Source organism: Gracilinanus agilis, chromosome 2 (assembly GCF_016433145.1).
Source record: "Gracilinanus agilis isolate LMUSP501 chromosome 2, AgileGrace, whole genome shotgun sequence".
NCBI lineage: Eukaryota > Metazoa > Chordata > Mammalia > Didelphimorphia > Didelphidae > Gracilinanus > Gracilinanus agilis.
The window spans coordinates 584,703,744-584,720,586 of record NC_058131.1 but is presented as its reverse complement, the minus strand read 5'-3'; the positions used below and the strand labels follow the sequence as shown (position 1 = coordinate 584,720,586).

The 16,843-nt window shown below is 37.7% G+C and overlaps 1 protein-coding gene across 1 annotated transcript in view; it reads left to right on the top strand.

The window, feature by feature from the left end:
• The first annotated feature begins 352 nt into the window (after positions 1-352).
• Positions 353-16,843, top strand: part of LRRK1 (leucine rich repeat kinase 1) — a 150,113-nt gene continuing 133,622 nt past the window's right edge. The window contains exon 1 of the mRNA XM_044665409.1: positions 353-422. Within this exon, the coding sequence (XP_044521344.1) occupies positions 353-422 (70 nt within the window). The remainder of the gene's footprint in view (positions 423-16,843) is intronic.

Genomic DNA, 16,843 nt, shown 5'->3' with positions numbered 1-16,843 from the left:
CAATTCCTGGTCTTAAATGGAGTAGCATGTGAAGGTCATTGAAAGAAAGAGAGTGAGCCATATAGAGAAATAATTATCTTAAAGATTTACAAGAATATGTTGAAAATTATTATTACATATAATTGGGAAAATAAAATATCTTTGAATTAAAAAAAATTTACAAGAATAGAGAAAGATTTGATCATTTAAAAACTTTTTTTCCCTCCTCCAATAAAGCAAACAAGATCTCTTCTCAACCACGATGTCTTCATGTTTCCATATTGTAATCTGCATTCTGAGCTGTGCAGATGGTGATCTTTGACTGGGCTGCTACAGAAACTGGATTACTGGAGTTTTACAACTGCAACCCAGAATGTACTGGTGTGTGGGTACTGAGGCATCTGCTGTAGGCCAAGACCAAGTCATGGACCACGGCCAAGATGGTAAGTCCTTTTGGTTTTGGATAGTACATCGACAGACATACACGTAAAGTTAATAAACTTCTTACATTAGCAGAGATGTGAGTGATAGAATATAATTCTGCACATTTATATAATTTGTTTAACATTTTTAAAACCCCTACCTTCTGTCTTAGAGTCAATACTATGTATTGGTTCCAAGGCAGAAGAGTGATAAGGGCTAGGCCATGGGGGTTAAATGACTTGCTCAGGGTCACACAGCTAAGAAGTGTCTGAGGCTAGATTTGAACTTAAGACCTCCCATCTCTAGGCCTAGCTCTCAATCCACTGAGCCACCCAGCTGCCCCATGTTTAATGTTTTTAAAGTGGATTTCTTCCTAACTACCTCATGAGACTGCTAGATTAAACTTTATATCACCATTTTGTATATGAGGAAATTGAGCTTTAGGTTCTTGTTACTTATTCATTCATATATCTAATACGTATGGGAGCCAGAATTTGGACCCAGGTATTTACACTTCAAGACTATTGTTTTATACTATGTCATGTTTTGATTTTGTTTTCTTCCAAACCAATGGATGTGAGACTGAATGAGATGAGATTATTTTTCATCACAAAAGTATGCTTTGATAAGATTCCTGCCCATGAGCTAATTTTCAAGTATCAGCTCCTACTTGAGCACAAATTATGAAAAATGGAAAATCTATCCCATAGTCAGTTGTCCCAAAGTTTGCAATATACATCTTTTTTAAAGTTTTCTTATTGTAAATTTCTTTCTTTATTAGTTGATGATGTAGTACTGGTAGGGAATGAAACAGAAACATAACAGTTTTGTATTTAACACTCTTAACATGTTTAGTGTGCTTTCACTGATACCATTTTTATTCCCCCCCCCCCACAATAACCTTTTGATGTAGAGAGGGGCAAGTGTTATTATTCTTATTTGACAGTTATCTGACTTGCTTAGTCAGTTAATTAGTTGGTCAGCACTACTGGCCCAGGAGGAAGAGAGACTTTACGCATTGTTTTTTTTTTTTATGGTCTTTTTTGTTTTTATTTTATTATTTTGATTCTTTTAAAAAAAATTGAGTTCCAGATTCTTTCCATTTATCTATTTAGAAGGCTGGGAATATAAAGTTCATCATACATGTGAAGTCATGCAAAACATATTTCCATATTAATCATACTGCAGAAAAAAGGAAATATAAAGTAAAAAATAAATGTGTTTTAATGTGCATTCAGAGTTTATCAGCTCTTTCTCTGGAGGTTGATAGGATTTTTCATTATGAGTCTGTTGGAATTATCGCATTTGACTTTTCTTTATCTCACTTTTCTCATTTTTTTTATTTTTTATATTAAACCCTTAACTTCTGTGTATTGACTTATAGGTGGAAGAGTGGTAAGGGTAGGCAATGGGGGTCAAGTGACTTGCCCAGGGTCACACAGCTAGGAAGTGTCTGAGGCCGGATTTGAACCTAGGACCTCCTGTCTCTAGGCCTGGCTCTCAATCCACTGAGCTACCCAGCTGCCCCTTCTCATTTTTTAAATGGAAAAAATATCTTTGCTATCTACCTCAGTGTTGTTGCATTTGAAGTGTTTTGTTTAGGTATATGGCAGTGATGGCAAACCTTTTAGAGATGGAGTTCCAGGCCCTGCCTCCACCCCCTAGACTGAGTACTGTGCCAGCCCCCCACCAGAGACTAAGTGCCATTCCCCCACTTGACCCCAGACAGGGGAGGGGAGAAAGTAATCCCATTGGGCTGCTAGGCATAGGGGTGGATGAAGTGAGGAATGCCCTCAGTGAGTGTAGAGAGGGGGAGGGGAGTGGCCCAAGCTCAAGCACTCTGCTCTCCTCCAGCTCTACCACCTGTGAGCTGCTCATCTCACCCCCAGTGAACTCCCATTGGATTGCTTGGCAGAGGGGCGGGTGATGTGAAAAAATGTTGTCAGGCATGGTGGAGAGAAGAGAGCAGCTCTACCTGAGGCTCTCTGCCTTTCTAGTAACAAACTGGTGGGGGGAGGGAAGAGGGTAGCTCATGTGCCCACATAGAGGGCTCTGCATGCCATCTTTGGCACACATGCCATAGGTTAACCATCACTGTTATATGGGGTGTTCATCCAAGACTAGCACTTCTGGTGTTAAAGTTTGCCGAACCCATTTCAGAGCTCCTCATCCACCTTTGGTGTCCTATGGCTCCAAGAAGCCATAGCTTCTTCTTGCAGTGGTCACATCCCAGAAAACCATCTCAGGTAATCAATAGGCCTTCAAGACTTCCTCCAGCCATCAGTTTGACTGGCCTACGCATTGTTTTTCTAATAGGGAACCAAGTGCTAAAAAAAAAATTCATCTGACTTAATTTAAAGAATTGCACATAAATATGGCTAAAGAGGAGTAAAATACATTCTCCATCACCACCACTACCACCTTATCTCCTACCTCACTAGGATGAAAGAGGTTAATGGCAAGGACAGGCATGTTATCAAAAACTATCCCATCTTGGTTTATTATTGACATGTTTGCTTTGGTTTCAGAGACAACACATTTTCCTGTTTTATTTCTTTATCTACTCCTCAGTCTCCTTGGTTTTTCTACCTGGCCATAAGGGATGTGTTCTTTAAGGTTCTGTTCTCATGCCTCCTCTCTCTTCTCTCTAGATTCCTTTCTTTAATGGTCTTACACAGACTCATGCTTTCAACTACTGCCTATCCTTATATCTTCCAGAACTAACTGGCCTACCTCTCACCTGAGTTCCAGACTTACCTTTACAACTGCTTGATCCATATGTCTCACTGGAACCTCAGACTTACCAAATCCAAAACTTACCAGCATATGAAATCTGTTCTCTCTACTGACTTCACAGTTTTAAATGGAGATCACCATTTTCCCAGATTACCATTTTATCCTTGACTCATCCATTTTTCAGTTCTCATGTCCAACTGGCTAAGTCCTATGGATTTTATCTTTGTAGTGTATCTCCTATTTGCCATCTTCTCTCTTTTCCCATCAGCTCTATACTAGCGCAGACCCTCATTACTGAACACCTGGCCTATTGCAATAGCATCCTGTTAGGATGCTTCCACTCTCTTTTCCACTTTAATCTATCCTTCATAGAATTCTGAGCCCTAGAACACTATATAAATCTTCTTAATGAAATTCATGGAAATTCAAGGGATTGGTTTAACCATCCAATCTAGAAAAACTAAAATGTACTAAATACATATTGCCAAGATGAATGAGTTGAGTCCATAATTGAATAGGAGCTCAGACTGGATCACATTTGGGAAATTGAACGATGCTCTCATTGCTTTGAAAGTCCATTTCTTCAATTGATATTATTTCAATAATTTGCCAAGTCATGGAGTACGATGCTTTCTGAAGAATCAGAATTATTGGCAAGAGAGCCATGGACATAGTGGTATATACAGATTGTGGCATGTTAGCAATGATGACTTATTTACAAGAAATAGCATAAATATGACCTCAAGAATAAATCTGCCTGAAAGGGAAGTGGGCCAGTCATATAGTCAGAATCTCTAGTTCCCTGGCGGGACCTGTGAAATTTCTGCAAATATATGGATGGAACAGGTACTACCAAATGAACTAGAGATCCTGACTCTGAGAAGGTTGTCATCTGAACCAAGTGGAGGGAGTACCAGATCCACTGAAATAATAAACTCATCTAAGAATTTAAAGGTTTATGAATCCTAACCCTCTACCAGACTCTAAGCTACAAGAGGGCAGAACTTGAATGTTATTTTCCCTCAGTATTTATCCCAGTGGTTTGCTCATTGTACACTTTTTACTAAATTTAATTAAAAGCTACATCCATCTTAAGACCAAACCCACAACTTCACCTTCATTATTAGCATCATCTATTAGACAAGTCAGCAAACATGCCATAGGAAAGAAAAACATTTCACAGGCTTTTATGAGTTATATTTGAAAATAAGAACCCTTTGAAACTAGGGTGTGTGTTGAATGACACATATTATTATAAATGTGAAATTAGGGTAAATGAAATGTTGATAATGGGTATAAGAAATCTCCTCAGACAAACGTATTATTAGGAGAATGAAGCATTTTTGATTGAGTGAAACACCAGTCAGTTTTAGAAAAACCTGTCTCTCCAGCTGTGATCACCCATACAAAGTCAAGAAATGAGACAATTATCCAAATGAGTAACTAGAGAAACAACTTACCTGATCCATCACAGAGATTGAGGCAGATAAGTAAGGATGCCTTATGGTTGTGATGTTAAGGAAAGACTAGCAGGTAACCAGAAGACAGAATTCTAGGCTCAGCTCTACCATCAACTAGACCTGTGACTTTGGGAAAGTCACAGACTCTCAGGTCCTAGTTTCCTTATTTGTAAAATAAGCATGATCTGGATGATCTGAGTTTCCTTTAAGTTCTGAAATTCTTTGACTCTGTTATTATTTCAGTCACAGCCTGACTCCTTATGACCCCATTTGGATTTTTTTTGGCAAAGATCCTAGAGTGGTTTGCCATTTCTTTCTCCAGTTCATTTTACAGATAAGAAAACAGAGACAAACAGGATTAAATGACTTGCCCAAGGTCACATAGCTATTGAGTGTCTGAGATTGGATTTGAACTTAGGCAGAGGAGGCTTCCTGACTCCAGCCCTGGTACTCTATCCACTGTGCCATCTAGCTGCCCTTTGTCTCTTGGTACTCCAAATAATCCACTGAATTCTCTTTTCCTCACATTTCCTTATATGAGCATAACTTCTAACCTCTAAATCAGAGGTTAGCCTTGATTCTATGAACCTCTTTAAAAAAATTTTTAATAGCTGTGTTTCAATATAATTGGCTTCTTTTGTAATACTATATATTTTATTTTATGCATTTACAAACATTACTCTGAGAAGAGGTCTTTAGGCTTTGTCATACTGCCCGGAGGTCCATAATACAAAAAGGTAAAGAACCTCAGCCTTGTATTGAGTGTTGCTAAAATTTATGCTGATGACCTAAAAAAAAATACTGTGATGTCCATGTGCTACCAAAATGTAAATTCTATATAAAGCATGGCTTCAAAAACAGAAATATAAATGGAAGAGAAATCTTTCATCCAGAGTACTCAAAATCTCTAAATATCTACTTTTTTTAAAATGCCTTTTTTGTTTTTTAAAATGCAAATAATCAAGAGCAATTCATCACAAAATGAGGTAGTTTAAGCTGTTAGTAGTGGGCTTTCGACTTCCTGAAATAGAAGTAGAAAACAATAGACTAAAATAAGTAGACCTAATCTTGTTATTAGCTGGTGACACAGGGGGTGTGTGTGTCTGTGTGTGTGTGAGTGTGTGTGTGTGTGTGTGTCTGTCTGTCTGTCTGTCTGTGTGTTTTAAGCTTTTTCCTAATAGGTTATGGAGCCTTATTTATGATTGTTGCTTTAAGTATAAACTACAGTTCTTATCTTTAACTTGTGTTTTATATGATGCTCTTTCAGTTATGAAAATGGCCAGGTTTAAATTTGTTGTCCTGAAAGGAAGGGAAGAAGAATAGATAATTTACTTCCTGTCCTGGGGCCACATCTCTGATAGCACCCTGTTAAGGGTGTTTTTCTCCTCCAGCCTCTGTTGTTTTCATAGTATTTATAGGTCACTGGGCACCTAGCACAGTGCTGGCACAGAGACATCACAGGTCTAGAGCTAGAAGAGACTTCAGAGGAGGGTAGTGAGTTGCCCACAGTCTTACAGAAATAGTCTGCTATTGGCAATAAACCAAGTCTTCTGACTCCAGAGCAAGTATTCTTTCTGGTGTATGCCATTTGTTGTTCAGTCATGTCTGACTCTTCTTGATTCTATTTGGGGTTTTCTTGGCAGAGATTTTGAAGTGGTTTGCCATTTCCTTCTCCAGCCCATTTGACAGCTGAGCAAACTGAGGCAAACAAGCTTAAATGACTTGCTTGGGGCCACCCAGCTAGTAAGTGTATCATAAAATAGATGTTTTAAAAATAGCATTGTATCGATTTAAAAAAAACAAAAGACTCTAGATGGTTAACTCAACTAGAGAGAACATCTTGCTACAGTTATTTCAGCCTTACGTGGGTGTGGGGGCATTTAGTTCTTTTTATGACCACGGATTGTTATTTGTTAAAAGAGGGACTGAATATTAATGGATCACAGTTAGAAAATGAATTCGAAGTGCCTGTAACTGTCTGAGTGACCATGTATGTGACTGTGTGATCCACGGCATCTAGTAGCATGCTGGACCTGGAGGCAGAAAACCTGAATTTAGACCTAGCCTTAGACACCAATAGTCACTCAGCCTCTGTACCTCAGTTATCTCCTCTGTGAAATGGGGATAGTAATAACACCTGCCTCCCAGGATTGTCATGAGGCTCAAATTAGTCGCATATGTTACAGCACTATAGAAATACTAGGTATTTTTATTGTCCTCTCTGGGCTTCAGTATCCTTATCTGGAAGAGAGAGACATTAGACTAAATGAGCAGTGTGTTATGGTAGAAAGAATACTTAGACTGGGGTCTAAGACCTGGTTCTGTTATCCACTAACTGTGTGACTTTGGATAAGTCCTTTTCCTTCTAAGCCTCAGTTTTTTTCATCTATAAAATGGAAAATTTAATATTTGTACTATTTATATCCTGGAATAGTTATGACAAAAACCTTTTATTGACCTCCAAACACAGTACAAATGTGAGTTATTACTACTACTAAATAATGATCTCTGCCTCTTTGAAACCCTAGCTTCCTTCAAAATTTGACTCAAGCACTGTGTCTTACAGAAAGCCTTTGTTAAACTCCAAGTGTCTAGTATTCTCTGCCCCAGGGATCTTGTATTTAATTTGTGTATACTCATACTCATATATATTATCACTCTTGTTAGATTATAAGCTCTTTGAAGGCAAGATCTCATATTTTTGTCTTTGTTTTCCCAGTACTTACTGTCTGCCTCAAACTAGGCACAATGTCACACAATAGGACTAATGTTTATTCATTAAATATACATGCTACAGTAGAAAGACCATCGGATATTTAAAAAACCCTTTCCTTCTGTCTCAGTATCAGTTCTAAGACAGAAGAGCTACAAGAGCTAGGCAATCTGTATAAAGTGACTTGTGCAGGGTTACAAAGCTAGGAAGTGTCTGAAGTCAGATTTGAACCCAGATCTTTCCCAAATCCAGGCCTGGTGCTCTATCTACTGTGCTACCTAGCTACCCAAGACCATTGGATTTGAGGTCAGAGAGAGGACCCAGGTTCAAATCCCACTTCTACCACTTTTCTGCCAGCATCCCCATGGCCATGACATATAACCTCTCTCCCACCTTACAATAGTAAACTTATGATCCTTACATTCCTCAGTATGATTATATTGTAAGAACAATCAATTAAGTCTTTATTCACAGCATTTTCAATTTGAAGGGTATTTTTATGCTGATTGTTAATATTTTTGCTGATATTGAGTTTGTTACTTGAGTTTTTCTAAACTTCTGAAAACATTTATTAAACATCTACTATGTGGAAAAACAGAATGTGAGAACTTTGCATCATTCTCTGAAGCTTTTTTTTTTTAAATATAAAGATGCATCTATTTGAGATAATAGCCTGAATACCGGTCTCTTCCCACTCCAGTCCATCCTCTACTCAGCTTTAAATAAATCCTCTTAAAACACATCTGACACAACTAAAACCCAGTGGAATTGCTTGTTGACTATGGGGGGGGGGTGGAAGAACATGAATCATGTAACCATGGAAAAATATTCAAAATTAATTAATTAAATGAATTTAATTAAAAAATGAAAATAAAATAAAATGGAAAAAAAAAACTCATCTGGCCATGTCACTCCCACTGTTCAATCAACTCCAGTGGTTCCCTGTCTCTCCTCCAGGGCCACATAGAAAATCCTCAATTTGGTATTCAAAGTCCTTAATAACACACTGCTCTTCTATCTCTCCATTCTTTCCACACCTTCCTCCCTCCCACATACTCCGTAATCTAGTGACACCAGCCTCTTTCACGCTTTCTCAGATGAGACTCCATCCACAAAGTCTGGGCATTTTCCTTGGCTGTTCCCCCTCACCTGTAATATTCTTCTTCTTCATCTCTGCCACTTGGCTTCAAGTCCCAGTTCAAATCTCACCTTCTATAAGAAATTTTTCCTGATGCCCTTTCATTCTAGGCCTTTTTCTCTGCCAGTTATCTGGTTTTTCCAGTATATATCATGTCACTTTTCCCAAAGGTTCACATTTATAAGAGCTAGGAAGAAGTTGCATCTGTACTCCTGGCCTGATATTTTAAAGAGAAAACCTCATGGTAATTCAAATTTGAGATTAAAAAGTTTAAATATATAAAAATCAAGAAATGGGAATTCTCTTATTAGCATTCACCCTGTGTTGTGTAAGTGGCCTTCAAGGTTGCTGTATAATCTATTACAAGTTAAGTCTGTGTTAAATGAATGGATTAACAGTGCTTTGCAAGCACTGGCTTTCATATTTCATTTTTTTATGAGTTTCAAATTTGTGTCCATAGTGGTCCCACTGCCTGAGTTTTTTTAGTAATTCAGAAAAGAATCTTCTCCAACAGATTTAGCAAATCCTTTAGAGCAGTGATTCCCAAAGGGGGTGTCACCACCCCCTGGTTGGTGGATGCTGCAGTGATGGGCGGTGATGGCCACAGGTGCATTTATCTTTCCTATTAATTGCTATTAAAATTTAAAAAAAAATTAATTTCCAGGGGGCTAAGTAATATTTTTTCTGTAAAGGGGGTGGTAGGCCAAAAAAGTTTCAGAACCACTGCTTTAGAGTTTATGTACAGGAGGAGAACTCTATGCTAGCAAATCCCAGATCCATGGCTTTTTCCTTAATGTGGGTGTCAGCTTTTGGCCAAATTTCACGGACTTCTAATCCTGGCAGATGTCAGGTAAATTAATGGATACAAGCTATTTTTTAAACCAAATCTGTGATTTCATTTGGTCTTAAAAAGTTCCCCAGGATAGAACTCTCTCCACAATGTAAATCGATACCTGTTCTTACTGCATCTTATAGCCCTGGGGGCACTAAAGTATGACAGAGGCCATTCTTGGACCCAGGTATTCTTGACTTAAAAGGTCAGCTCTCCGTCTGCTTTGCCACACTACCTTTCACAAAATGCATCTATCCTTGCAAAAGCATGCCCATTTTTTTGTTGGGAATGCTTTTGCAAGGATATATAAAAACCAGTTCCAAGTACATTTTCTATTGATAGTGAGTGAGTCACATTATTTTGAGGCATGAAGATATACTTACTTTGCATTTTACTAGACATCTCTGATGAGCACAAGTCACATGTCCGTGATATAAGCTTTCAAAACATTAGACTTGCTGAAATAGGATGCTTTCTCTTGTAATCATTAGATTTGCAACTAAGGTGATAATTGTCCCTTTGCCAAATTGTCAAAGGGTGTTTCTGATGTAGAAAAATATGTAAAAAAGTGAAGTTACAGTTAATTTGTGAATATGGGGATGGTGAAGAGAAATATATGATTTTTCAACTTTTTTATTCTTATTCAGATGGAAAAGTATTCTCACCCATCTTCAACTATTACTGTTGGAAGAACTACCATCCTTCCAATCCTACGGGTTTATGACTTTAGTAAAAGCCTTCCTTCTTTCTGGTAACTCCCCTCCTGGCATATCAAATGCCAAATCTTGTCACTTCAGTATCTGCAACATCTGTCACTTTTCCTTAGTCAGACAGTCCTCACTCCTTTCCTATGGCATCAGCTTCCCAATTAGCCAGCTGGCTTCCAGGTTCCCCTTTCTCCTCATTTCATTTGCTATAACAGGAGTTTAGTGGACTCCTAGAGTTTTCCCCCTTTTCTCACTCCCCTGAATCCTTTCTATACCTTGTGGCTTGAACTATAAAAGGATGGAGGAGTCATGGGAGGGTTGAAGATGTCAGGAGGTTTGTCAGGCTTTTTCTGAGCGCTTGCCTGTTGCCTGCTGAAGAAAAGTTACTGAGTACTATTCCATATTTTAGCTTTCTTCATTCTGCCTTGTTGTGATTATTCAGTTGTACCTCGCTCTTGTGACTTCATTTGGGGTTTTCTTGGCAATGATATTGGAGTAGCTTGCCATTTCCTTCTACAGCTTATTTTACAGATGGGGAAACTGAGGCAGACAGGGTGCCATGACTTGCCCAGCATTACACAGCTAGGAAGAGTCTGAGGCCAGATTTGAACTCAAGAAAATGAGTCTTCCTGACTCAGGTTCAACATTCTATTCACTGTGCCACCTAGCTGCCCCTTATCTCCCATCCTAAGGAATAAATATCTTTTTATGCATATACATACTTCCTATTATTTAATATTAACAATTTGAGATATTTCATATATCACTGAGGGTTTCTACTTACCTATGTCCACAATACCACCATAGAGGTTACTGTCAGAATTCAGACAGGTGAAGACTCCCAAGAACTTAGTTTCTATGCCTACAATACACGCTCCCTAATCCCCATAAATGAGGCCTCTAAAAGAGGATCTTTCCCTTAGTTTGTCCCCAAAAGAGAACTAGGGTAAAAAACTTTAAGCCTATCCCTTTTAGAAACATGAAATTTTTTCCAGACTAATTTAAAGAAAATCTTATCAGCTCTCATTACTATTTCTCTGCTTAGTTTTTTTTTTCTAAACTTAAGCACCAAAAACAAAAAATGTTTCCACAATACCAAATAGAACACAAAAAGATGTAAAACAGTGAAAATATTTAGAAGACATACTTATTGGGATTTTTAAAAAGTATAATAATTTAATAGGTCATTTTCAAAATGGTCCTGTTTGGTTGTTCACCTGTTGCATTTTTTGAAACTTAATTTTTATTCAGAACTTTATATTAAATCTCCCCTTCCCCTCCAAAATGAACATTTCCTTATTCAAAATATAACAGGTGACTGGAAGATAATTGTCTTCTGAACTTTGACCCAAATTCTATAATTGCTTTTTTTTTTTTTTAAACCCTTGTACTTCGGTGTATTGTCTCATAGGTGGAAGATTGGTAAGGGTGGGCAATGGGGGTCAAGTGACTTGCCCAGGGTCACACAGCTGGGAAGTGGCAGAGGCTGGGTTTGAACCTTGGACCTCCTGTCTCTAGGCCTGGCTCTCCCTCCACTGAGCTACCCAGCTGCCCCCTATAATTGCTTTTTATCTTAATGTACAATTTTATCTATTGTTTGAGAATATTGTAAATCATAACTCTGGCATGGATCATGTTAGGTTTTCAAAGACATGGGGTAATTCTGAACATTTTTCAACCTAAGGAGAAATGTTTAGATTTAATTTAATAAAAAAAATTTCTGGATGGTCTTAGTATAGAATTTTATTCTACTCTGGGGTACCCATAGAGCCCCTGAGGGACCCTTGATATAACAGTAACCCATTGCTGTTAACCCTTACCCACCCCCTTTTAAGGCACAGTGACTCAGGCATATGACCTCTAATCTCCAAAGGGTCCAACAGTTTTAAATTACTCTGGACTCAGAGGAGGACCTCAGGCTTCACCTTAGGGGTACTCATTAAAGCAGTTCTTCAAATCTTGGCACAAAGATGTATGTGTCCTTATACCCACCAAGAAGGGGCTTTCCACTATGTCCTAAATTTTGGTGTGGCAGAAGTACCCTGGCTACCTTGGCCCTAGATATCTCTCTGTATTTTTCCTAACACCCCCAAGGGCTGATCAATCATCTTTTCCACCCTATATTTTAAAAGCCATGCCCAAAGTTTCTTCCTAAAGAAAATGTCATTATGTTATCCACCTAACATGGAGTAGATAGGTATCTCCTTGATTTCCAGACAGCTTTATTTGTGTGGCTAGCCCTGTTTTCTGAAACAGCTATTGGTACTGCTCCAGTCTCTCAATTAAACTTCACCAGTTTCTTTTCTTGAGCCTTTATGGGAGTCTGAGACTAAAGACCCATATCTGAGGTTTAATTCCATTCAGAGGGGCTCCACCCCAAATGGCAGGGATGTGAATTGCACATAATGCAGGCTGATCTTAAATCCAATCCACCAAATCTATCTCTTACCTGTTTTATCTCCAGCTTCAACTTTATAAGGCTACCATGTATGCAAAATTCCTCACTTTATATCCCCTGGAAAGGAATAAAAGTGATTCTTTTTTTTTAAAACCCATAACTTCTGTGTATTGGCTCATAGGTGGAAGAGTGGTAAGGGTGGGCAATGGGGGTCAAGTGACTTGCCCAGGGTCACACAGCTGGGAAGTGTTTGAGGCCGGATTTGAACCTAGGACCTCCCATCTCTAGGCCTGGCTCTGAATCCACTGAGCTACCCTTCTGCCCCCTAAAAGTGATTCTTTAAAGGGACCTCCAATTGATTCTACTGATTTTGGAAGAGCAAATAATTTTCATTTTTAAATAACTCTTCAAGTCAATAAAATTCCGTAATTTACAAATAATCTAAATTTTCCCATTAGAACAGACCCTTATTTCCAGTATTTTTAACTTTCAATGACTTGTTTAAATTTCTGTTGCAACTGCCCAAGAACCTTAATTTAAAAGCCCTCCCATTTTAACTCTCATTTGCTAAAAGCCACTCTCTTAAAAATGTTGATGGGGAAAGGAGAGGGTCAGGTAATAAGAAGATAAGCTTGAGGCTTCTTTATCTCTTACTCTGAATGCCAGTGGTGATTTCTGATATTTCCAGTTCTATAGCTCTCAGTTCAATTGAAGGGCATTCTCTGGAGAAACCTCTTGATCAGAAAGCATACTTTCCTCCTATGGTTTATTATCTACCTGCACTAATATTGCCCTCTTCTCCTGGAAGAATCAACAAATCTGTTAGGCAGTCCTTTGACTAAAATGCACTTTTTAAAAAATTAAAAGCTAATTTACCTTTTTATCTTAAATTTTTAATCCTTAAAACTAACTTGTGTTCTTTTTGGTTGGGCAGCACAGGTTTTCCAGTGATAAAAGTAAGAGCCAAGCAGTGCTTCTAGGATTCTGCTGCCACTGATACATATCCTAATATTTAGGTTAATCAGGTTTAGGTTCAATCCTCCTCTATCAAAAAGGAAGTTCTCCATATTGTAAAAACAAGGCTTGTCACTTGGGATAAAAGGCTTTTTTTCTACATAGTCCATCCTAATCAATATTCTTTCCATAACACTTTCTCCCCACTTAAAAAAGAAATTTAACCATGATGTCACTGCAAAAATGAAAACATGTTTTAAAAAACAAACCACTATGCACCTCTGCTCATAAATTTTAAAAACATGAGCTAAGCTTAAATTTGGCTTAGACCAATGGACTTTAAGCTATTTTTTTTAATTCAGTAAATACTTTGGAACCATAAGCCCAATTAAAAACTAGTTCAACAATTAAACATTAACAACACAAAATAAAAAACTTCAACTCTCAACAAACTATATATACATCTTCCTTCCTTGGTTTGGTCCTTAAAGTTCTGGACATCAAAAAAACTTAAGATTTTGGCAAATAGTCCCATTATATATCCTGGCAAAGAAAGGGAGAAAAAATATATTCTTGGATTAAAAAATCACTGTAGATGGTGATTGCAGTCGTGAAATTAAAAGACACTTGCTCTTTGGAAGGAAAGTTATAGAAAATGTATAGAAAAATATACTAAAAAGCAGAGCTATCACCTTCCTAATAAAGGTCGTCATAGTCAAAGCTATGGTTTTTCCAGTAGCAAAGTGTGGCTATGAGAGCTGAACTATAAGGAAAGCTGAGCACTACAGAATAGATGCCTTCTAATTGTGGTGCTGGAGAAGACTTATGGAATCCATTGGATAGTAAGGAGATCCAATTAGTCAATGCTTAAAGAAATTAATTCAGACTATTCATTGGAAGATCAGAGACTGAAGTTGAAGTCTGAGTACTTTGGCCACATACTGAGGAGAAAGGATTCATTAGAAAAGACCCTGATGTTGGGAAAGATTGAAAGTAAAAAGAAAAGGAGTTGACAGAAGATGAGGTGGATAGATAGTATCATAGAAACAAGGAACATGAACTTGGACAAACTTCTAGATATAGTGGAGGATAGAAGAGCCTGGCATGCTATTGTCAATGGGGTTAGGAAGGACCAAATAAGGAACAACCACAAAGTTTTGGAAATGATTATTCTACCTTTCCTGCCCTGAGGCTAATCCTCTTATAGTTCAAGCCACCAGATGAATAAAATCCTTCTGTTCTTCAGTTGTGTCCAGCTCTTTTGACCCCATTTGGGGTTTTCTTGGTAAAGACACTAGAGTAATTTACCATTTTCTTCTCCAGCTTATTTTACAGATGAAGAAACAGGCAAGTGACTTGCCCAGATTACATAGCTAATAATAATATACAACTAATAAGTATCTGGGGCCACATTTGAACTCAGTTCTTCCTGATTCCAGGACTGGCATTCTGTCCACTTTACCATCTAGCTGCTCACCTAGCTAATTTGTTCTAACAGGTGAGATAATTGTCCTCATAGTTGCAATTGTTTCAAGACACTACCAGACCTTTACCACATCTACACAACTGCCTGTATAATCTTCCTTAGAGAGTACCAGCCTGACCTTGACACTCCCTTACATAAAATTCAGTGCCTGTAGGATAAAATACAAATTCTTCAACTTATATTGAAAGTACTTCAGAATCTGACTCCAGCCCATCTTTTTAGACTTATTTCAATTACTCTCTTTGGATACACTCTGAATTCCATCTAACTGGCCGACTGCACATCTTGGCATGGGCTGTCTTCCCAAGCCTGGCATGCACTCTCCTTCCTCTCTGCTGCCTCTTAGTATAATTCCCATCCTACTTGCAACTTTCAGTTTAACTACCTTCTCTTACAGAAAGCTTTATTGGTCCTCCTGGTTAGTGTTTTCACCTTTTTTTTTTTTTTCGAATTATCTTCTACCCTCTCCTTTCCCTTCTCCTTCCCCTTTGACCAAGAACTTAAACTCCTCAAGGCTGGGCATTTCCCTTTTGTCTTTTATCCCAAGTTCCTGGTACATATGAAGGCCTTAATAAGCATTTATTAAATTCTGGACCATAAAGGCACTATGCAGAGTGAGAAAAACAGTATAGAGTGAAAAAAACAGAACCAGATGAAAAGCTAATTATGACAGTAAAAGAGAAAAGTGAATGGATAAAGAATCCTGTGGGAGATTTGGATGGTTGACTGGAAAGTGAAGACTTTTTATGGCTTGAAATCATTTTTTAAATATGCAAGTGGGTTCAAAGAAAGTTTTTGGTTGTATTGATGGTTAATTTTAAATTTATTACATGATAAACAAATGAAGGGGTGATTGAGCATAGGTAGAATATATGTCAGAAATTGAAATAAGTAATGTCTTCTAGAGTTGCAAATACAGATTTAAAAAAAACACACACAACCCTTGATATGCTCTTCCTAAATTTCCCCTTGGAAATAATCCATTAAACATTCCTCCTTTTATTTTTTGCTATTTCAAAAAAAAAATCAGAAGCCTCATTTTTCTTCTTTTCATAAACATTTGGTTGCAAGTACTCACAGAAAAATCATGCAATGTCTTTGAAAGTTCAATTCCACATTTATTTTAGGCAAGTCATGGAAAAACAGTGAAGAACGGCAGTGATTCAGGTTTGGGAGAGCAAAGGAAATCCTGATAAATTTAGCCCAAGAATTCTTGGTATTTTCTTTATGTCTGCCGAAATCATTAGAATAGCATTCTTTCTTTTTTTTATACAGTCAGTCCAAGTTATTTATGAAAACTTTGAAGAAACTTATTTTGCTTAAGGAGAGAACTTTAGCTGCAGGTATGATCACTGTACATTTTAAAAACAACATACCTGGGTTTGGCCCAGCTTGGAACTTAATCGCACTTTACTCTGCCTCTGAAGAGCAAAAGTTACTGGGAATGCTGATAATCACCAAAGAACCAGTTTTTTCCAGAGGATCATAAATTTTGAGAGATCATTAAAGTAAACTTTCACTTCTGCATTGGAACACATCTCATACTAAGGGATAGGATCCATTTTAATGTTTCAGAAGCAAAATTCATGTATTTAATGCATTGTGTTATAGTGTAGGAATGTAGGTAAGGGATCTTTATTTCAGTAGTTAGAGAGAGGGTTATGTGAGGCTACAAGGGGTCTCAAGAGGATTGACTAATTTTTTTTTAACATTTATTAATATTCATTTTTAACATGGGACTAATTTTTTTTTAACATTCTTCCTTCTTGGATATTTTGTAAGCAAAATAATGATCCTTGGTTGTAGACCCAGTTCTCTTGGCTTTCTGAATATCATATTCCAAGCCTTGCGGTCTTTTAGTTGGAGGCTGCCAGATCCTGTGTGATACTGATTGGTGCTCCTTGATATCTCAATTGTCTCTTTCTGGCTTCTTGTAAAATTTTTTCTTTTACTTGGAAGCTCTTGAATTTGGCTATTACATTCCTGGGCGTTGTCTTTTAAGGGTCTAGTGTAGAGG